We start from the raw sequence: 22,602 nt of genomic DNA, 5'->3' as shown, positions 1-22,602 counted from the left end.
GGTGAAACCCTGTCTCTACTAAAAATATAAAAATTAGCCAGGTATGGTGGCGCATGCCTGTTGTCCCAGCTACTTGGCAGGCTGAGGCAGGAGAATCGCTTGGACTCAGGAGGTGGAGGTTGCACTGAGTGAAGATCATGCCACTGCACTCCAGCCTAGGCAACAGAGCAAGATTCCGTCTCAAACCAAACAAACAAAAAACACTGGCAAAAGAGAGATTACTAGAGATGTCATTCCCCTACATTACCAAATAGTATACTGTCACCATTGTTCACTTAGAACCTTAAGTAAAATGGGACACATTAATGTTGATGGTAAATTTCCACTTCATTCAAACCACAATAGTTTTAACACATTAAAAAACAACTTTGTTTAATTAAAAATTAAGATCACACATAATCTTCAAACATTTTTTAAATTTATTGCATTTTATTACATAAATGTACATTGAAAAAAACAATCTCTCATATCTCTGATGCAACAATTGATGAAATACTTAAACAATGGGCAGAATCAACATGAAATAATCTGAGACTTGAGTTACATTATTATTTGTTTTTCAGAAAATCTAATTTTGTTTTACAGAAAAAGAAGCATAACCTCAAAGATAATTATAAATCTCCAAAAAAAATCTACTTTTTAAAAAATATATTTGGATCTCTTTTACACTCAACACTCTGATTTAGTGTAATGTCTGAAGTTTCAGTGCCTTTATTCTTTTTACTGTGAATCCTCAAATGTTTATGTAAACAATTTTTGATTAAACATATTTTCCCCATTTACTAGACCTGCAAAAAGAATTTAGTATAAACTGGTGTCTGCTTCACCAGTTTAACTGCTTCAGATTTTTCCTTTAATATAAAACGTGTACAATAAAATCTATAATGCAAGTAAAGGTACAACAATCCTCTTTATGTTTGTATGTCTTCAGAATAAATAGTTTTTACTTTGAAGGCCTACATTTTCTGAAGTCTTTTTACAGTAATCACATTTATAATGCTTTGTTTTTTTGAGATGGAGTCTTGCTCTGTCACCCAGGCTACAGTGTAGCAGCTCTATTTAGGTTCACTGCAACCTCCGCCTCCCAGGTTCAAGCAGTTCTCCTGCCTCAGCCTCTCGAGTAGCTGGGATTACAGGTGCATGCCACCATGCCTGGCTAATTTTTGTATTTTTAGTAAAAATGGGCTTTACCATATTGGTCAGGCTGGTCTTGAACTCCTGACCTCATGATCCACCAATCTTGGCCTCCCAAAGTGCTGGAATTACAAGCATGAGCCAACACACCTGACCTATAATGCTTTTATTAAGTATAAACTTTGATACTAAGATGTGAGCTGATATTAATGACTTTTCACATTCTTTGTACAATTTTTCTCTAGTAGAAATGCTTTCCTGTGTCATATGAGAATTTGTTAAAAGTTTTGCCACATTCTTCATATTTGTAGGAGTTGTCTTCAGTATAAATTATCTTACTTACCATAACATATGACTACCATTTAAAGGCCTTGCCACATTGAACACATTTCTGGAGTTTCTCAACAGCATGATTTCTCTTTTTTAGAAAAGTTTGAGGTGTGGTTAAATGCTCTGTCACATTTTTTATGTATTTGGAGTTTCTCTCCAGTATAAAATTTTTAAATTAATTAGGATGGAGAACCAGTTAAAGGCTTTGCCACATTATTTTCTACAATTGCAGTGGTTCTCTCCAGTATCAATTACCTTACATTTGTTCAGGTTTGAGGACTTTTTAATGACATTGCCATATTCCTTATTGTAGGGTTTCTCTTCAGTATTATCTTATGTATAATAAGGGTTCAAGACTAGTTAAAAGCTTTACCACATTCTTTGCTTTTGTAGGGTTTCTCTCTAGAATGAATTATAAGATATTGTGTAAAGCCTGAGTGTGCTTAAAGGTTTTGTCACATTTTTTACCTTTCTAGGGTCTAATATAAATTCTCTTAGGCTTTGGGAGGCTGAGGCAGATGGATCACCTGAGGTCAGGAGTTCGAGACCAGGTTGGCCAACATGGCAAAACCCCGTCTCTACTAAAAATAAAAAATCAGCCAGTGTGGTGGTGGGCGCCTGTAATCCCAGCTACTCAGGAGGCTGAGGCAGGAGAATCACTTGAACCTGGAAGGAAGAGTTTGCAGTGAGGTGAGATCATGCCACTGTACTCCAGCCTGGGTGACAAAGTGAGACTCCATCTCAAAAAAATTCTTTTTTCAATAAATTCTCTTAGGTTTATTAAGTTTAAGCATTAGTCAAAGGGTTTGTTACTTACATTTATAAGATTTTCATCCAATATGAATTCTCATATGTTCAATTAAGGTTTGGAACTGGTTAAAGGCCTGACCACATTCTCTACACTTGTAGTGTTTTTTTTTCAGTATAAATTATTTTATGTATTATAAGGCCTGAGGGTGGACTTTGCCACATTATTCACATTTGTGGGGTTTCTCTCCAGTATGACGTATCCTATGTATAGCAAAACTTGAATGCCATGTAAAAGCTCTGCCACATCCTTCACATTTGTAGGGTTTCTCTCCAGTGTGAATTCTCTTATGCTTCTTAAGGGTTGAGGAGCAGTTAAAGGCTTTGCCACATTCTTCACATGCGTAGGGTCTCTCTCCAGTATGAATTCTCTTGTGGTCAGTGAGGGCTGAGGAAAAGCTAAAGGCTTTGCCACATTCTTCACATTTGTAGGGTCTCTCTCCAGTATGAATTCTCTTGTGGTTAGTAAGGGCTGAGGAGCACCTAAAGGCTTTGCCACATTCTTCACATGTGTAGGGTTTCTCTCCGGTATGAATTCTCTTATGTTGCACAAGGCTGGAGGAGCAGTTAAAGGCTTTGCCGCATTCTTCACATATGTAGGGTCTCTCTCTAGTATGAATTCTCTTGTGGTCAGTGAGGGCTGAGGAAAAGGTAAAGGTTTTGCCACATTCTTCACATTTGTAGGGTCTCTCTCCAGTATGAATTCTCTTGTGGTTAGTAAGTGCTGAGGAGCGCCTAAAGGCTTTGCCACATTCTTCACATGTGTAGGGTTTCCCTCTAGTATGAATTTGGTTATGTTTCTTAAGGGCTGAGGACCGGCTAAAGGCTTGGCCACATCCTTCACATGTGAAGGGTTTCTCTCCAGTATGAATTCTCTTATGTCTACTAAGGCTTGAGGACCAGCGAAAGGCTTTGCCACGTTCCTCACATCTGTAGGGTTTCTCTCCAATATGAATTCTTTTATGTTTAGTACAGTATGAGGAGCAGTTAAAGGATTTGCCACATTCTTCACATTTGTAAGACTTCTCCCTAGTATGAATTACCTGATGTTGATTTAGGTGTGAAAGCATGCAAAATGATTTGCCATATTTTTTACATTTGAAACGATTCTTTCCAGTATGTCTTGTCTTATGCTTACTGGAATTTGAAAATTTACCAAAGACTTTGACATATTTATGAGTCTGAAATATTTTGTTTTGGGTAGTTGACAAACATTGGTTAACATCATTATAACCTCCTTTGTGCACCTCACACTCACCCACACTTTTACAGCATTTTTTAAATTGTAAATTCTCATTTCCACATTTTTCATATGTTCTTGGTATTACTTTTTGGAGTGAATCTTTTATGCCCTGCTGTGGCTGAAGGTCTTGGGTGCAATGAGAACACATAACTGAAAGACATAAAAATCACAAATTACTCTACTTACTGGACTCAGATAAATATACTTTACAAATCGAATATATAAAATTATATATGGTACATTAGCAAAATGGCATATCAAAACATCACAGGCCATAATTCCTTCATAGATGTATAAATGTAACAGAATCATAGTAATCAAAATACCTTTGTTAGAAATTTAGAAAGTGTGTGCACCATGTGAGCACAATGTCAAGAGCTTTACAGATAGAAAAGTCTGCTACATTTACTCAACACAGCCCTTCCTCATCCCCAACAGAAGAACATGGTGTCTTTAATGACAGATTTAATTCTTTTGAGATAAAAAGTGAATGTTACAACAGCAGAAAGACTGCAGTACCATGGACAGACAATAGGTGTAGAAAGTAGTTACTGACCAGTAAGAGGAAATATGAAGAAGTCTTTCAACTGAAAAATAAGTACAAAATTGCAGACAAGACACATCCTAAGAACATGGTCGTGAGACTCCCAGAATCTTTGCGCAAGACAATTGGTTTCAGGCTATGCCAGGAAAGAGCCGTATTATAAATACTGTGAAAGGTAGTTTTATGTTAGTGTCTAAATCTCAACCAAAGATTACAATGTATACAAAATATTTGGGCAACATGGTCTAATCAAAAAACTCAAAAATTGTGAAAAAGCAACTATAAAAATAAAGATATATGTATTAATTTTTAAAATTTAAGATAATCCATATTATGCTCAATGAGAAAAATGGAAAACCAGACACCAAAATAAAATCAGAAAAATAAGAATATCAACAAAAAGCTTGGAATAATAAAAATAAACAATTGTGGAGGTAAAAAAGAATAACTGAAAAAATTTAAAAGTAGGAAAAAAAGTAATATAAAAAAATGAAGAAGCTAAACAAACAAACTAGGATATACACAAAAAGATCCATAACACATATTTAAGCAAAGTTTGAAAAGTCACAAACCATAAGATAATCTTGGGAGCTGCAAGATAAAAGTGAGGTATTATTTATAAGCATAGTCCTCCGAGACAACCAATGAATTTGTCAACAGAAACCTTGCAGGTCAGAAAAGAACTGTGTAAAATGGTCAAAGTGCTGAAAAAAATCTTCATGGTGAGAATATAACCAGCAAAAATGTAAATGTACTACAAAATAAACAATGAAGATATTCCAGAATAAACAAATGCTGGAGAAGCATATAAACGCTACATGTGCCCTAAATAAAATGCTGAAAAGAGGTCTTTCCACTTAAAATAATATGATGAAAAAAATATATAATCATATGAAAATACGTAACTTTCTGAAAAACATATGCATATACAAAAAAGTAAAATTCTGTGTCATTATTGTGATCGTGCAGAAAACACTGTTAGTATTTAAAATTTGAAATATATAAGCATAAAAATAATCATAAAATATACAAAGATATAATTTGCAACATCAGTAAGTATAGGGTAGATATAATGAGGACAAATTGTTCTATGCAACTGAAGTCATTTTTTTTTTTACCAGATTAAAATACACTGTTATAACATTAAGAGGTTTTATAAAATCTCCAATGTAGCACAAAGAAAAAATATTTATAGACACACAAAAGAAAATGAGTCAATTACTAGCATGAGACAGATTGATATTATATAATGGTAAAATGAGTCAATCTGCTAGGAATCTATAACTATTATGTCTATCTATATATATGTGCATATATAACATCAGGGCTTCAAAATATGTAAAGCAAATATTGACAGAAATGAAGCAAGAAATAAAATAGCAACAAAAATTATAAACATTAATACCTCAATTTCAATAAAGAAAAAATTAAAATAATCAATTAAAAAAACAGAAAACCTGAAGAACATTATATTGTGTATGAATTCATTTTGCATTGCTATAGAAAATAACCTCAGACTGGATAACTGATACAGAAAAAGATTTCTTTGGTTCACAATTCAGTAGACTGTACAAGAAGTATATACCAGCATCTGCTTCTGGTGAGGATATGAGGAAGCTTAAAATTATAGCGGAAGGCAAAAAAGAACCAAACATGTCACATGGTGAAAGATGATGCACGTGTGAGGTGGAGGAGCCAGGTTCCTTTAAACAACCAGCTCTCATGTGGATTAATAGAGTGAGAACTCTATGACTACCAAGGGGATTGTACCAAGTCATTCATGAGGGATTTGTCTCCATGATGCAAACAGCTCTCATTAGGCCCCACATCCAACAATGGAGATTATATTTCTACATGAGATTTGGAGGGCATCTACACCATATCACAAACCAAATAGGCTTTAAACAGACATGTACACAGAACTCTCCAATGAAAAGCAATTGGATACACAATATTCTTATTTGCACCCGGTGTATTCTGTCAGAACACATAAGACCTAGTAAATTTCAAAAGATCAGCCGGGGGCAGTGGCTCCAGGTGTAATCCCAGCACGTTGGAAGGCCAAGGTGGAAGGATCACTTGGGGCAAGAATTTTGATACCAGCCCTGGGAACACAGTGAGACCCTGTTTCTACAAATAATTAAAAATTAGCTGGGCATGGTGGAGTATGTCTGTAGTGCCAGCCACTCAGGAGGCCAAGGTAAAAGGATTACTTGAGTCCATGTGGTTCAGGCTACGATGAGCCAAGATTGTGCTACTGCACCACAGTCTGGGCAACAGAGTGAGAAACCCTGTGTCAAAAAAAACTTTAAGAAGAGCAAAATCATACAGTGTATGTTTTCTAGCCAAAACTGAAAAAAACTAAAAAGAAAAAAGTAATACTGGCAAATCAAAAATGTATGGAAATAAACACACTCTTCACTGTATTCTTGCACAGGGTCAAATAACTTAATTTAATATTTTTGCTCAAGGGTCAACATATTTAAGTGACAACTTAATTTGTTAAGATGTCAATATGACCCGAAGTGGTGAACTAATTTAATATAATCTGTATCAAAATTCCAAAAATATATTTATTCCTGGAATATTGTTTAAAATTTTTAAATTTTATTATGAACTATATCTAGAGAAACACACATGAAAAACACCGAGGCATTATACTTCATAATTTCAAATCATAATAAAAAGCTGCAATAACAATAACTATGTGGTACTCACAGAAAGACAGATAAAGACATGATAGAACAAAACAGGGAGCCCAGCAATTGAACTCTTCTGTGTATGACCAAATAATCTGCCTTAAGGTTGTCATGAGCAGACAATGGAGAAAATATAATCCCTTCAACAGATAATGTTGAAAACTGGATATCTACATTGAAACAATGAAGTTGGATGCTTTAATTGCATCATATACAAAAAATATTTTCAACAAAATACTTTAACTAAAAAAAAATACAATGGAAAGACATGACATTGGTCTTGGCACCATTTTCTTAGATATGCCATTAAATGCTTGAGCAACAAAGAGAAGAACAGAAAAATTTAACTGGGCTAAACTTCAAAATTTCTGCAATCAAATAAAACATTTAATAGAGTGACAGTATCACCCAAGAAATGGGTGACAATATTTGAAAATCACATGTGATAAGACTTAATATTGAGAATATATAAACAACTCCTAGAGCTAGACAAGAAAAACTAATTACTTGATTTAGAAATGGGTGACGTGGCTCATGCATGTAATCCCAGAACTTTGGGAGGCTGAAGTGGGCAGAGCACCTGAGGTCAGGAATTTGAGACTAGCCTGACCAACATGTGAAACCCATCTTTACTAAAAATACAAAATTAGCTGTACATGGTGGCACATCCCTGATCCCAGCTACTCAGGAGGCCAAGGCAGGAGAATCATTTTAATCCAGGAGGCAGAGGTTGCCATGCGCCAAAATCATGCCATTGCACTCCAGCCTGGGCAACAACAGTGAAACTCAATCTCAAAAAAAAAAAAAAAAAAAAAGAAATGGACAAATGATTAAGCTAAACTTTAATAAAAAGGATATACAAATGAAAAGAAGCATTTGAAAAGTTGCACAAAATTGATAATTTATAGAAAAATGCAAAACGAAATCACAATACAAAACTACCTTATATCAATTAGGATGACCACTATAAATTTTTTAAAACACCAACTATGTTCATGATGTAAAGAAATTGAAACCTATGTAAGTTGTTGATGAGAAAAAAAGGTGCACCCATCATAAAAAAATCATGTTCTTCAAATAAATAAAAATGAAATTATCACATAATCCAGCAATACCATGTATAAATCTATATCTAAAATATGCAGCACAGTAAAATGAAGACATAAGAGGTACCCCGCTTGCATATGCCCACATAGCAAGTATCATAACCCAGCCTCTAAATAAATAAATACATACAGATATAAAAATTTAAAAATTGTAAAAAAAACTTTAAGTTATATCTCAAGGCTATGGTAATAAAAACAGAATGGCATGTGCAGAAAAATGGACAACCACCAATGAAACAGAAACTACTGTTCTCACACATTTTAGACATGATGCAAAAAAAGAATTTTAAAAGTGGTTTAACATAGAGTTTCTCAAAAATATGCAGATATTAGTGTGTCCCCAAAAGTAATGGCAAACCAGTTTGTGCAGTCCCTGATAAGCCATAAAGAAAACTTTGGCTCATACTGTAAACTTGAAGAAAGATTACTGAAGCGAAAGTAGAATCCTTAGAGAATTTAACAGCATGGGGCAGAAGGTGTGAGGCGGGAAGTTAAAGAAAAATAAAATAAAAAAGAAAGAGAAATAAGCTTTCCTATATTAGGCTGACTTGTCCCAGAGGCAGCAATAGGCACAGCCCAGACCCAGGAAAAGTCTTGATAAATATTATCTAATGTGCTCTGGAGACTCGCCCAGTACTCCATCAACATTGGGAGAAGAAAATCAAATTTTCCTTTGTTTTATAGTATAAGTTTATAGATTCTTTTTTTTTTTTTTTTTTTTTTTTTTTTTGAGACGGAGTCTCGCTCTGTCGCCCAAGCTGGAGGGCAGTGGCCAGATCTCAGCTCACTGCAAGCTCTGCCGCCCGAGTTTACGCCATTCTCCTGCCTCAGCCTCCCGAGTAGCTGGGACTACAGGCGCCCGCCACCTCGCCCGGCTAGTTTTTTTTTGTATTTTTTAGTAGAGTCGGGGTTTCACCGTGTTAGCCAGGATGGTCTTGATCTCCTGACCTAGTGATCCGCCCGTCTCGGCCTCCCAAAGTGCTGGGATTACAGGCTTGAGCCACCGCGCCCGGCCTGTTTATAGATTCTTAGTCTCTGTAACTAGTTAACTTCAAGTATTCTGTTTTACCTAAGAAGTACAGTGAAGGTCATGAGAAGCCGGAGCAGGCCTGAACCACAGCTGTCTAGGCACCATAGTGAAGGTTATGGGATAAGCCTGTGCCTAGGCAAACCTAGACAAGGGACATCTGGGTTGCCTGGCAACAGTTATGCGCAATCCTGAGTTATGAAGCTGTTACAATTTGATTAACTGTCTTTGTCCTGCCTCTGTATCCCTGCTTTCACACCACTGTAAGCTTGCTTCAAGCTAGCCCACCCTCCTTGTGAAGTGTGTATAAAAGTCAAGTGCTGTCTTTGTTCTGGGCCCAGTCTTTGGATGTGAGTCTGCTCGGTCTGCACTCAATAAAAGATTCTCCTGTTTTAAACCCGAGGTGTCTTTCATCCTCCTAAATCCTGCAACAGGTGTCCCTGTGTGAGAGCAATAGAAAAAAATGACTCAGGCTTCCCAGAAACTCTTTCCATCGAAGCACAGCTCCCCAGACTACATTTTAAGGAATGGATGCCTTCTTAACTTGTGTACCTCTCATCTGTCTCATCTACTTAATTTGCTATCACCTACCTGGGTGTTTGGCTAACATCTCATTTTTCTTTATATTCCGGGGCTCTTTATTTTGCTCTAGATGGGTGATCAAGTCTGGCTTAGAGACAGCAATATCTGTTTTATTCAGAAAAAAAGTAACATAAATCTGGCTGAATTCTTTAATTACCAAATTAGTCTTATGCTTAGTAAAGAGGATATAATAGAAAGTTCTAGAAAATTAACATTGATTCATAACAGAATTTTCTAAATATTTAGAAATTATTTTAAATTTATAGGTCCTTAATTTCACTACTCAGTAATACGGAATCAAAAATTGATGGTGGCAACTGAATTCTAAGGCATGGGCAATGCTATTTTATGCCATGAGACTTTTGGAATTGCCACTAACCTAGAGCAAAAGATACATAAGCTCAGGGAAGGGAAAAGTTTAGGTCAAGATAAAACATCCTGAAGAATTTGTTCTACACCAATGAATCCACAAGATTTTCTTAAAATCGGAGAGCTAAAATTCATTCATGCAAAGCAGAAATTACCAAAATCATCTTAGAAAAGAGAGAAAGGCAATATATTAGGAATGGTGTATTGAAGTTATCCTCACCCAGGGAGACCAGGTTTTTGTAGTTCTCTAACATCACATCTCTATACAAATTCTGCTGAGCACGATCCAGGCATTGCCATTCCGCCAGAGAGAACTCTATAGCCACATCTCTGAATGTCAACAGTCCCTGAAACAAACAAACAAAAAAAAACAAACAAAAAAACAAAACAAAACAAAAAACATGAACACACAAACAACCGGTGGCCATAGGCAGAGATTTTTATTTGATTCAAGTTTAAAAAGAGAGTAAAAAGAAGTGGTTCTCACTTAGTGACTAAAATTATTCAATAAGATAATTTTTAACACTGAAGTATTATCTAACTCTGAGAAAAGAGGATAGCATAAGATCCACAATACCATGGTGGATTTGATACTTTTCCGGACAATAAATTATAAAACTAAGGGCATCAATATGGACATGTCTCTCTTTTTTTTTCTTTTCTTCTTCTTTTTTTTTGTTTTTTCTTTTATTTCAAACCGAATCTCCCTCTGTTGCCCAAGCTGGAGTGCAGTGGTGTGATGTTGGCTCACTGCAACCTCCGCCTCCCGAGTTCCAGCAATTCTCCTGCCTCAGCCTCCCATGTAGCAGAGTCTACATGCGTAAGCCACCATGCCTGTCTAATTTTTGTATTTTTAATAGAGATAGGATTTCTCCATGTTGGCCAGGCAGGCCTTGAACTCCTGACCTCAGGTGATCCACCCACTTTGGCCTCCCAAAGTGCTGGGATGGCATGCGTGAGCCACCTCACCCCCTCGAACATGTTTATTTTTGAGTGTTATATTTACATAATGCAGAATAAGTTGTGTATATTTCTCAGAGCAGTCATGATGAGTTGGAAGGTACCTCTCAATTCTTAATATGTGCAATAAACTAAAGATCGTGTTGTGAGATTTTGTTTCAGACTATTTGAGATAAAGTCTGAATTTCTGAATTTTTAGCAAGCTCACCAATGTTTCTAGCCTAGTAAGAATAGTTTGTCAAACATCCACTAAGTGGCAGAGTCTTGGTTTTTCCCAGTTTCTCTCACCTGTAAATAAAGATAAGAGCCTTCATTTTTAAAAGACAAATATATAAAACGACATCTAAAAAGAAAGGACAGCTTCCAGATTAAATGTGATGGTTTATGCACTTCAGCTAGTAAATCTCCTAAGTGTACTTAATAATTAAGAGAATAATAACTAACTCTATAGTGGAAAAAATATCATAGAGATCTTGAAGCAAGTGAATAAAACTGTTATCAACTGTACCGGGACACATTTTTATTACGTGCTGATGCACACAGGACACAACATCACTGCTGTGGTATTTCTCTCCTCTCAGAAAATTGTAATCTAAATTCAATTATATATAAATTTTGTTTATTTATTTATGTATTTATTGAGACAGAGTCTCACTCTGTTGCACAGGCTAGAGTGCAGGGGTGCAATCTCAGCTCACTGCAACCTCTGCCTCCTGAATTCAAGAAATTCTCCTGCCTCAACCTCCCGAGTAGCTGAAAATACAGGTGCATGCCACCACGCCTGGCTAATTTTTGTATTTTTTTTTTTAGTAGAGACAGGGTTTCACCATGTTGGCCAGGCTGGCCTCGAACTCCTGACCTCACGTGATGTGCCTGCCTCGGCCTCCCAAAGTGCTGGGATTGCAAGCCTGAGCCACCGCACCTGGCTTAAATTTAATTATAAAGAAACATCAGTTTTATGCAAAGTTGAAGGTGCAGATAACTTCCCTGTTCTGTAATTTTTAATAGTAATTTCAAGTAGTCTTTCCTTAGCACCCTGGAGAGCAAGTATCTCCTAATAGTTTTTTCAGAACTTTCTGGGTAATAAATGCTATCCTGTTTAAATGAGCATTTTCTAAACCTCAACATGACATGTTTCATTTTTCACTAATATCCAAAGATAACTGTGTTTCCCCAATAGAAATATTGAGTATTTACACCTTCTCATGTTCAACAGCTACAATGGGAACATTTTAAGTATTGCAAGTCATATATTTGCGGTGAGAATTTTGCATGGCATACAAGAACCCAAGATGAAGAGAATGTATAGAACGCTATGGTAAACAGAAAAAAAATATTTTTTTCAGAACCCCTTGACTATCATAAAAATAACAAAATATAGTTGAAACAAACTCAATAGGGATCAACAGCACAAGTAGAGAAGTAAAAATTTGCAAGTTCTGAACACAAGGCATTCCAAAAGGCAGAGTGGACACGACGCTTGATCTGAGACATGCTCACCCGAGAAAAACTGATTTTTTTTCTCTTCCTCTTCTTTCTCTGAAATGTATTTTCAGATACGATGCTCTGGACATATCAAACCTGCGTCTTGAGAATATGCCTTTAAAGCACAACCTACTCACCTGCTACCACCACACACACCCACGGGCAGAAAGACAGAGGCTTGCAGAAAACTTTCACTCACTTTTGTTGTTTATAACTGAAAAGATTTAACAGCAATGAGAGAACAACGAGCTTCTCCATAACTATTAAAATATAAGTTTCTTTTTCCCTGCCCTCCCCTATCAGACACCAGCAATTTTCTTTACAGTAACGGGAGCATGAACCGCACTGACCTCTTCCTACCAAACTGCAGTGCAGTTTTCTTTGCGGTGCAGCCTTTCTTTGATGCAAAGGTTGAACTAAACTCTCCTGAATGTATCTTGAACCCCTCAAGTTTATAAATCAGTTGGTAATCTCGGCCCTGTTTATGCAATGTGATTCTGCAGGATCCAAAAGGGTCCAGGAATGGGCTTTTCCAACAAATCCCCAGTAAATGCTGATTGCGCTTTCCCAGACACATTATTAGCATTAGCAAGAGAAAGCAGGCACAGCAAAGAGTCCCTTACACACACCACGTTTGTCCCAATACAAATACTTCTGGTACAAATAAAGACAACCAATTTCCACCCTGAAATACTATATTTTTGTTGGCTTTTTAAAGTTTACAGGGACAACAGAAGACAGTAATGTCTGAGTAAATCTGTACTTGGGAAACCTGTACGCATGTACTAATACAATGTTTATTAAGTAGGTACTATGTGCTCAGGAGCATGTCACAGAACACTGTGCTGGGAATAACATATTTTGTGATTTAATTTTCATAGCACCCTGGGAGTTGGTACTAAGCGTTGAATAATTGTTAGCATTTACATTAAGAGCAGAGGATTTTTATTTCTTCTTATGTTTCTCTATCATTAATTTTAAACAGAAAATGTACAGGCTGGGCACAGTGGCTCATGCCTGTAATCCTAGCACTTTGGGAGGCCGAGGCGGGCGGATCACAAGGTCAGGAGATCGAGACCACGGTGAAACCCCGTCTCTACTAAAAATACAAAAAATTAGCCGGGCGTGGTGGTGGGCGCCTGCAGTCCCAGCTACTTAGGAGGCTGAGGCAGGAGCGTGAACCCGGGAGGCGGAGCTTGCAGGGAGCCGAGATCATGCCGCTGCACTCCAGCCTGGGTGACAGAGCAAGACTCCGTCTCAAAAAAAAAAAGAAAATGTACAGAATAATAATTCAATACAAAAAACATACAAAATGATGCAATTACATAAAGATTGAATAATCAGCTTCCAAATGGCTATTTTGTAAATAATGAAGGCAGAAATAAAATTTTTGAAACTAATTAGAGCCAAAATACAACATACCAGAATCTCAGAGTTAGAGCTATGTGTTAAGATGTGTTAAGAAAAAAATGTATATAATGTGCTATATAATGTGTTATATATATAAATGTATGTTATATAATGTGTTAAGAAAAAATGTATATAACTGAACATCCACATCAAAAAGTTAGAAAGATCTCAATTTAAAAATCTAATGTTAATTTCAAAAGTAAGAGCAAACCAACTTCAAAGCTCGCAAAAGTCAAGAAATAACCAAAATCAGAGCTGAAATGAAGAAGGTTGAGACAAAACAACTATAAAAATTTCAATGGGCCATGCACTGTGGCTCACTCCTGTAATCCCAGCACTTTGGATGGCCAAGGCGGGCAGATCATGAGGTCAGGAGTTTGAGACCAGCCTGGTCAACATGGTGAAACCCCGTCTCTACTAAAAATACAAAAATTAGCTGGGCGTGGTGGTACATGCCTGTAATTCCAGCTACTTGGGAGGCTGAGGCAGGAGAATCGCTTGAAAATGCAAAGCGGAGGTTGCAGTGAGCCAAGATCGTGCCACTGCACTCCAGCCTGGGCAGAAGAGCAAAACTCTGTCTCAAAAAAAAAAAAAAAAAAAAGTTCAACGAAACCAGAAGTTGATTCTATGTAAAACCAAGAAGACAGATAAAACACTAGACTAATGGAGAAAAAAGAAATAATTCAAATAAAAACAATTGGACTAAAAAGTCAAAAAAAAAAAAAAAAAACGACAGATGCTTATGAGGTTATGGAGAAACTGAATGCTTATACGCTGCTGACGGGAGTATAAATTTGTTTAACCATTGAGAAAAGCAGCTTGGCATTTTTTAAAAAACCTGAAAACAGAATTACCACTCCCAACCCCACAATTGGGAATATACCCAATGAATGTAAGTTATTCTACCATGAAGACGCATGCACGCATATGTTAATTGCAGCACGATTCACAATAGTAAAATCAAGAAATAAACCTGTATGTCTTCAACGGTAGACTGGATAAAGAAAATGTGCTATGTAAACACCATGAAACATGATGCAGCTACAAGAAAGAACATCATCATGTCCTTTGCAGCAATGTCGATGGAGCTGCAGACTGTTATTTTAGAAAACTAGTGCAGGAACAGAAAATCAAAAACTGTATGTTGTCACTTTTAAGTGGGAGGGAAATAATGAGAATACGTGGACACAAATAAGAGAACAACAGACACTGAGGTTCAGTTCAGGGTGGAGGGTTGGAGGATGAAGAAAATCAGAAAACAAATCTGTTGGGTACTATGCCTAGTACCTGAGTGATAAAATAATCTCTACACAAAAACTTCATGATACGATTTTACCTATATAACAAACCTGCATGTATCCTTGAACCTAAAATAAAAGGTAAAACAAAAATGCAGCTGGGTGTGTGGTGGCTCACAGTCGTAACCCCAGCCGTTGGGAGGCTGAGGCAGGCAGATCACCTGAGACCAAAAGTTGGAGACCAACCTGGCCAACATGGTGAAATCCCATCTCTACCAAAAATACACAAATTAGCTGGGCGTGATGGCACGCACCTGTAATCCCAGGTACTCAGGAGGCTGAAGCAGGACAATCACTTGAACCTGGGAGGCAGAGGTTGTAATGAGGTGAGATCGCACCACTGAACTCCAGCTTGGAGGACAGAGCGAGACTCCCTCTCAAACAAACAAACAAACAAAAATTACTATCTTGAAGAAAATATTCAGGCGTAGGAAACCACAGACTGCCAATTAATCTCTGATGACATAACCAAGAAATGTTCACCGGGATCTTACAAATAAGGAAACTACATAACTCTACCAAACCAATTATTAAATCTGGTTTGCTTCATCATGCAACTTAGACTTTTCTTCAAGTCTCTCCCATGGATCACAACCCACAAACCATAGCTGGGCGCTATTCTTGAATCACACTTTGATCAGATTCTCATTTTTACAGTGACTCTCATACATTTTTAAAAGGAAAAATGAGGAACTAGGGAACCCAGGACCACAGCTCTTTCCACTCATGAATCCTGTACCCTGAGTCAGGATTCTCCCCCAATGACTTTCTCATCCCCGCACAATATGGGTGAGGTGAGGCGCTGGGAGTGCAGAGCAAACCAGGGAGGCCTCCAGTCCAGGGCAAAGCCACGGCAGAGGAAAAAGACTCAACTCCCAGGGTCCCAGCCGCTGGCCCAGGCACCATCTTGCGGCTCAAGGGGACTGAGAGCCGAGCTGGGCCAAAGAGGATTTGGGTCCTCAGACTCTGGAGCTGACTGCGGGAAAGTTTGGGTCCTGCCACAGCCACTTTCAGCCGGTTCCAACCAGCCTCCACCCCTCTCTCACGATGACAGACCCAGCACTCACCATTTCTCGGCTTCCAGGGGGTCCTGGTCTTTCAGTCACAAATTTGCGGATACCTGCATGACACAAGGACACATAGATTTGACCTGTAGGAGCAGAGGACGCAGAGCAGTGAAGAGAAGAACTGCAGCTCTGGACGCAGAGAAACACAAAGGACCCGCAAACTTAACGGAAGCAGCCTGTTCTCTCCAGCTGCAAGCCTGATTGGATAGTTTCTAGTCTGCGGCTCCTGATTGGATAAGGTTTCAGGCCCCACCCTTCATGCCCCAATGAGGTAATACGTGATCAGACACTGGGTTGAATCGAGCAAAAGTAACAGCCTAGGCTGCAGCCTTTACAGGCAGGGCTTATTCCTTCATCTGAACCAGGCCAACTTCAGAGGATATTTGCATTTAACCTTGTGTACAACGTGACATGCATTTATAAATGATATACAATATTTATTCATAAATTGAAATAATAACAAGCATTTTAAAATTTAGGATTTTATGACCTTTCTTGCTGTGGATCCTTTGCAGTGATATGGTGTGACTCTGTGGCTCCACCCAAATCTCATCTCAAATTGTAATTCCCGTCCATGCGCGGTGGCTCACACCTGTAATCCCAGCACTTTGGGAGGCCGAGCAGGCAGGTCACTAGTTCAGGAGTTCGAGACAGGCCCGGCAAATATGGTAAAACCCCGTCTGTACTAAAAATACAAAAATTATCCAGGCGTGGCCCCACGCGCCTGTAGTCCCAGCTACTTGGGAGGCTGAGGCAGGAGAATTGCTTGAACCTGGGAGAAAGAGGTTGCAGTGAGCCAAGATGGTGCTATTGCACTCTAGCCTGGGAGGCAGAGCAAGACTCCATTTCAAAAAAGAAAGAAAGAAACAAACAAAAAAGAAGTCCCTGAAACAAACAAAAACAACAAAATAATGGATCAAGTTTCCCTCTTGTTTTATGTTCTTGGGAGCTTGAACTTGTAGCCGTGTGGCAGTATTTTCTCTTGGTTTCTACTATCAGCATACAGAAATTTTGAAATTTATGTTATACTTAACTCTAAAAATGATCTTTGAGCCGTTAAAAACCTTTGCAAGCTCAAAATTGGCTGCTGTAGGCTTCTTCTGGGAGACTCCATTGGAGACTGCTCAGTGCTGTAGCTCAGTAGTTGGGCTTTGCTGTCTCACAGTGGCAACCGGAGTTCAGAGTTCAATTTCTGGCTTAGGAAATGAGTCCTTTCTGATTTGATATCTGTGTGAACATTTGTTGATTCTCCTCCCCTCCATGAACCATTTTGGATTTTCCTTTCTCTGAGCTACCTTTGAAGATTCTAGATTTTGTAAAAACTGCTTGGCACCTTTTTGAAAATACCTTGTACACTCGTGGTTAGGTTCATAACCTTAGTTAAAGCTTATTGGTTTCAGGAGGCGGAGGTTGCAGTGAGCCGAGTTTGGCCACTGCCCTCCAGCCTGGGTGACAGAGGGAGACTCCATCTCAAAACAAAACAAAACGCAAAACAAAACAAAGCAAAAGTTTATTGGTTTGAACTGGGAGGTTATGTTAATGAAGTTCAAAAGTCAGAAATGTTGGCAATTTGGCATGGGTAAAGTCAAGCAATGTGAGAATTAAATAAATGTTTTTAAAAAGGACATCATGGTTAAAAGCTGGCTTAATTATTATTATTTTATTTACTTATTTATTTTGAGACGGAGTCTTGCTCTGTCACTCAGGCTGGAATGCAGTGGTGCAATCTTGGCTCACTGCAACTTCCACCTCCCGGGATCAATCAATTCTCCTGCCTCAGCCTCCTGAGTAGTAGGGATTACAGACACCCACCACCACATGTGGCTAATTTTTGTATGTTTAGTAGAGACGGGGTTTCACCATGTTGGCCAGGCTGGTCTTGAATTCCTGACCTCAATTGATCCGCTTGCCTCAGCCTCCCAAAGTGCTGGGATTACAGGCATGAGCCACCACACCTGGCCCAAAAGTTGGCTTAATTAATTGCAGATATTCAAGCTCCAACAGCTGGAAGTCCTTGGAAAAAACAGAGGAGGTGCCACAATAGGCTTTTTGGGAAAAACGTCTGTTTTCCTCATGAAACCCCAGGAATTGGAAGTAGATAGATCCCTCTCAGAGTCTAAGGCTCTGTTCCATTTTTGCATTGCATTATCTGATGGTTTTTACTTTCCAGGGTATCAGAAATTACTTCACATTATGAGACAATTTAGATATGTAACAAGTAGGTAGGAAATATATATTTAGGGATGGTTAATGGCAGCTACAGGGGAAACTCAGCTTTTTGCACATTTGAATCAGAGAAATGTGCTCTTGGCCGCCTAGAAGGCATGGAAATGTCCCCTCCCCACAATGAGAAGTAAGACGCCAATGGGAGATGGGCCGATTCTCTTTTTGGGATCCAGGTTCTGGTATAAAAATAGCAGACTTAATTTGTGGGGGGCGGGGGTGGAAATCTGTTTTGCCTTCCAGCTGTGCCTACTTACTAGGCTGTAGAAACTGCTTGGTTTTTGCTTTCCTGGCCCTGTTTCTCCTAGGGATCCATCTTGAAGCCAGGGTGGTAATCCAATTAAGAAACTGATGAATGAAAAATCTTACAGGTACTTGATCTTCTTCCATCTGTGTATTTCTATGTGTTGTGTGTGTAATATGAAGGAGCTTTGATTAATTGGTTTAAAAATAATAAGAGCTCAAATCAAATATTTTATCAGAAAAATAGAAACCATGGTGTACTGTAGTTTACATCACTTTAGTAATCATTGGGAAATAAAAACAGTTTTACATGCTAGGTATGTAAAAAAAGTAAAATGTGTTTTTGGTAAAAGATTACAAGAAGTCATGGGAATGTGGATTACTTTTGGCCTAAATTAAAGGATTAAAGGATTGTTTTAAGTTAGATAAAATGGAGCTGAAGGATTAACCAAGTTGTGAAAGGTTTGTAAAAATTTACATCTTGTAAAAGAAATTCTGTGTGTTAACATATTGGCTAAAGTTAAAGGCGTATTCAGTTTTTTTATAAATTGAACACTGGAATAAAAGTACAACTGGTTTTCCATAGAGCACTAATCTGCTCTTTTACAAAATTTGTAAAGTGTTATAAAAGGGTTATAGGAATCTTACCTTATGGTCAAACTGATTAAGACTAGATAGATTTGTCTATAAGGTTTTATTAAGAATTAGGTTTGACATCAATAGTGCACTAATGCAACGGTGAGATTTAGCTTTCTTTCATGAACAAGATTTTCATGTAATATTTTAAAAATGAAAGATTTTGTCTGCCCTTTTGAATAAACTGGAGCAAAAGGAAAGGAAAAAAAGATTGTTTGGAAAGTGAAGTCTTCCCTGTATTCATGAGTAAGGGTTTTTGCCTTTTTAAAATTTTTGAGTTATCATTTTGGTTAATGAGTGACTTATGATAACCTGGGATTTGATATTTGACAAACCTTTAAAAAATCAAATTATAAATTATGTATTTTTCTTACCTAAACATCTTTTAGATATTAGGTCCTCTAAAGTACAAAAATGACATTTGGCTTATTTGGTATAAAAATCATACAGGAAGAAATGTCAGAAAGCATTGTCAGGCTGGGTGCAATGACTCACACCTGAAATCCCAGCACTTTGGGAGGTCAAGGAGGGTGGATCACCTGAGATCAGGAGTTAGAGACCAGCCTGGACAACATGGTGAAACCCTGTCTCTACTAAAAATACAAAAAAATTAGCCAGATGTGGTGGCATGCACCTGTAATCTCAGCTACTCAGGGGGCTGAGGCAGGAGAATAACTTGAAGTCAGGAAGCGGAGGTTGCAGTGAGCAGAGATTGCAGCATTGTACTCTAGTCTGGGCAAAAAGAGGGATACTCTATCTCAAAAAAAAAAAAAAAAAAAAAAAAAAGGGAAAGAAGGAAAGCATTGTCAAATATGAAATGGTGTTTGATTTTTCTTGGGCTGTATTTGTATAAATATGTTATTGGTATGTGATTCAAAACAATGGAAAACTCGTATAATTCCAGTATGACTTAGTGTATGTTATTAATAGTAATAATTGTTATGTAAAATCATTGTATGCAACAGAAGTAACCAAAATCTGTCAATTGTAGCTTTAATAGTGGCTGTCCTAAGACTTCTTTGTCATCCACAGACAATTGTTGTCTTGTTTTAATCCTCTTTGAAAGGTGATTTACAATCATGTTTAGGACATTGATAGGTGCTCTTAAATGCAGGTTTCTGATACCTTTGGAAATTTTGGCAATAGAATAAAGAAAAAACTTTCAGGACTCTCATGGAGAGTTGAAATGTTCATGAATATCAAGCAGAAAGGGAGATAACTGCATGGAGTGAACTAATATAAGACTAAAGTAATTTTTTGACTTTGCCTGAAATATTACTGATTCTTTGTTTTGTTTTTCAGAGTCCTGAAAACTTTTATTTTGAGCTATTTACAGCTTTTAGCAATTGAATAAAATATATTTCTGTAAACAAAATTTGGAGCACATTTGTTGCTGTCTGTTTTCTCCAGAATTTGGAAACTATTTGTGAGCATTCTTAACTTATGGCAATATAATTTGCATAAGTGCAAAAGAATGTTTTCTTCTGCAACAGGACACTGTTGGGGAAATTAGTTATTTTGCCAAGGCTTTGACTGGAATGACATGCTTTCCTTTAAGGAATCAAACTCGACTTACAGAGCCAATAAAAGCCCACTGGGAAAACTGGCTTTATGCCTTGTCTACACAGTCCCTATAGAGGGTTCCTAATCTGTGGTAAGTAAATAATGTCACTTTTTCACAGGCTCATGAGCCTGAGTTATCCCGTGATATCAAAAGAGAAATGTATGCAACTCATATTTCAGGGTATAGACTCATGACTGGCTCAGCTTTAAAAATTCTTATCTGAGATTCATTTTATGGAACAAAATTTCATCAATTCCAATTTTTAAAACCTATGTAAAAATAATTATTCTTGCTGCACTTCATCCAAATAATCAGGCCAAGTATAATAAAGCAACTTGGTCATACCATGATTTGTCTTTAGTAAAATGGCAGACTGGGGAGAGTAAAACTTACACTTTAAGAACTATGGTACATCTGTTACTAAATTCTAGATTTATCTGTTGTTGTTGAAATTTTTTTGAAGAAGTTGAATCTTTGAGTAAGCCAATAACAAGTTCTAAAACTGAGGCAATAATAAATAGCTTACTAACCAAAAAAACCCAGGACCAGATGTTTTCACCGCCAAATTCTACCAGAGGTACAAAGAGTAACTGGTACCATTTCTTCTGAAACTATTCTAAACAATTGACAAAGAGGGACTCCTCCCTAACTCATTTGGTGAGGCCAGCATCATCCTGATACCAAAACCTGACCCTGGTGGCAGTGCAGCATGAGATGGGGTGGGGATGGGGTTTATCCACGGGCCAGGGGTTACAGGATTCCCTGGGCAGCACACTGCCTGGCTCCATTCTCTTCATCTTAGATGTATTGGGAGGGTTTGATACACAGAGAAAGAGGAGACCCATCTCAATAAAGGGTATGAATAGGGGATGAAATCAAGGACCAATCTTTGGAGGAGGGCTGCTTGTATCTATCTAACTCTGAGAACAGATTGGAGCAGCATGGGATTGGAGGAGAGGAGGGAGCGTCTTAGGGGAAAGGCCCCAGGAGGTTGGACCCCTACTCCCTCCCTTCCCCACAAGACCCCTTCAGCATCTTCCACCCAGGCCCTGTCAGTATCCTGTCCTTCCCTCTGTGTCTAGAAAATCAAAGTTCTCCAGGAGATGTAGCCACTATAGGTGGCTGAAAAAAATGACTATTTTCAGTCCAAGGAGCAATTTTGGGTCTGCTTTCAGGCAATGAAGTGGTTAAGTGAGAATGAGAGAAGAGGATCCAGTAAATTAGCATAGGGGAGGAGAAGACTCTTTTTTTGTGGCCAGCTGCAGAGAGCCTGTGGCCATAGCTCCCTGGCCAGTGTCAGGTCCTGTTGCATAGTAACCACTGGGGCACAAATATTCCGGCTGGGCAGGTACTGGGAGTGAGACCTGAGGTGTGACTCCCAGTAGCCTCACAGCTGCCTTAATGTCCTGCAGCTACACCCATTTCTGCCAGCTGCTGCCCCCATCCCAGCAGGCCAGCAGCTCATTCAGCACCTGTAGTATCTGAGGCTCCACCAGAATGGGATTCAGGACATCAGCCCTGTACCATCCTTGACCTAGAGAGTGAGCCCCAGGGGATACCTAAGTTGCAGGTATCAACTTAGCTCCGTGGTGTCTCTGTTACCAAACACCAAGTGCTCCTGCTGGTTGGGATCAGATCCTAGGACCTCTGCAGGTGAGGTGGGTGACATGAGGCAGGCACCCCAATATTTGATGCTCTGGGGCTTAACATCTGCACAATAGGTGCATGGCACCCCCACTTTACAGACACCCCGGTGAAGGTCAAAGCAGCTCCGAGAGGGGAAGAATCTGACCCAGAGCCCAGAGTCCCACCAGACAATTCTCAAACCAGGGTCTAAAACCTCTTCCTCAAAATGGCTAGGGGTCAATATTTGCA

At 38.3% G+C, this 22,602-nt stretch overlaps 1 protein-coding gene across 1 annotated transcript; it reads right to left on the bottom strand.

Moving 5' to 3' along the window:
• Positions 1-432: 432 nt before the first annotated feature.
• On the bottom strand, positions 433-16,321 carry LOC105466387 (putative zinc finger protein 735). Its single transcript, XM_071094152.1, has 5 exons — positions 16,315-16,321; positions 16,062-16,222; positions 10,062-10,188; positions 9,482-9,577; positions 433-3,664 (listed from the first exon to the last, which is right to left on the bottom strand). The coding sequence occupies exons 1-5, from the start codon at positions 16,319-16,321 to the stop codon at positions 2,436-2,438; spliced, it is 1,620 nt and encodes a 539-aa protein (XP_070950253.1). The 3' UTR covers positions 433-2,435.
• Between the last annotated feature and the right edge of the window lie 6,281 nt (positions 16,322-22,602).

Source organism: Macaca nemestrina, chromosome 4 (genome assembly GCF_043159975.1).
Source record: "Macaca nemestrina isolate mMacNem1 chromosome 4, mMacNem.hap1, whole genome shotgun sequence".
Taxonomy (NCBI): domain Eukaryota; kingdom Metazoa; phylum Chordata; class Mammalia; order Primates; family Cercopithecidae; genus Macaca; species Macaca nemestrina.
Note: the sequence above shows the minus strand (reverse complement) of the source record. Positions and strands in the feature narration are given on the sequence as shown.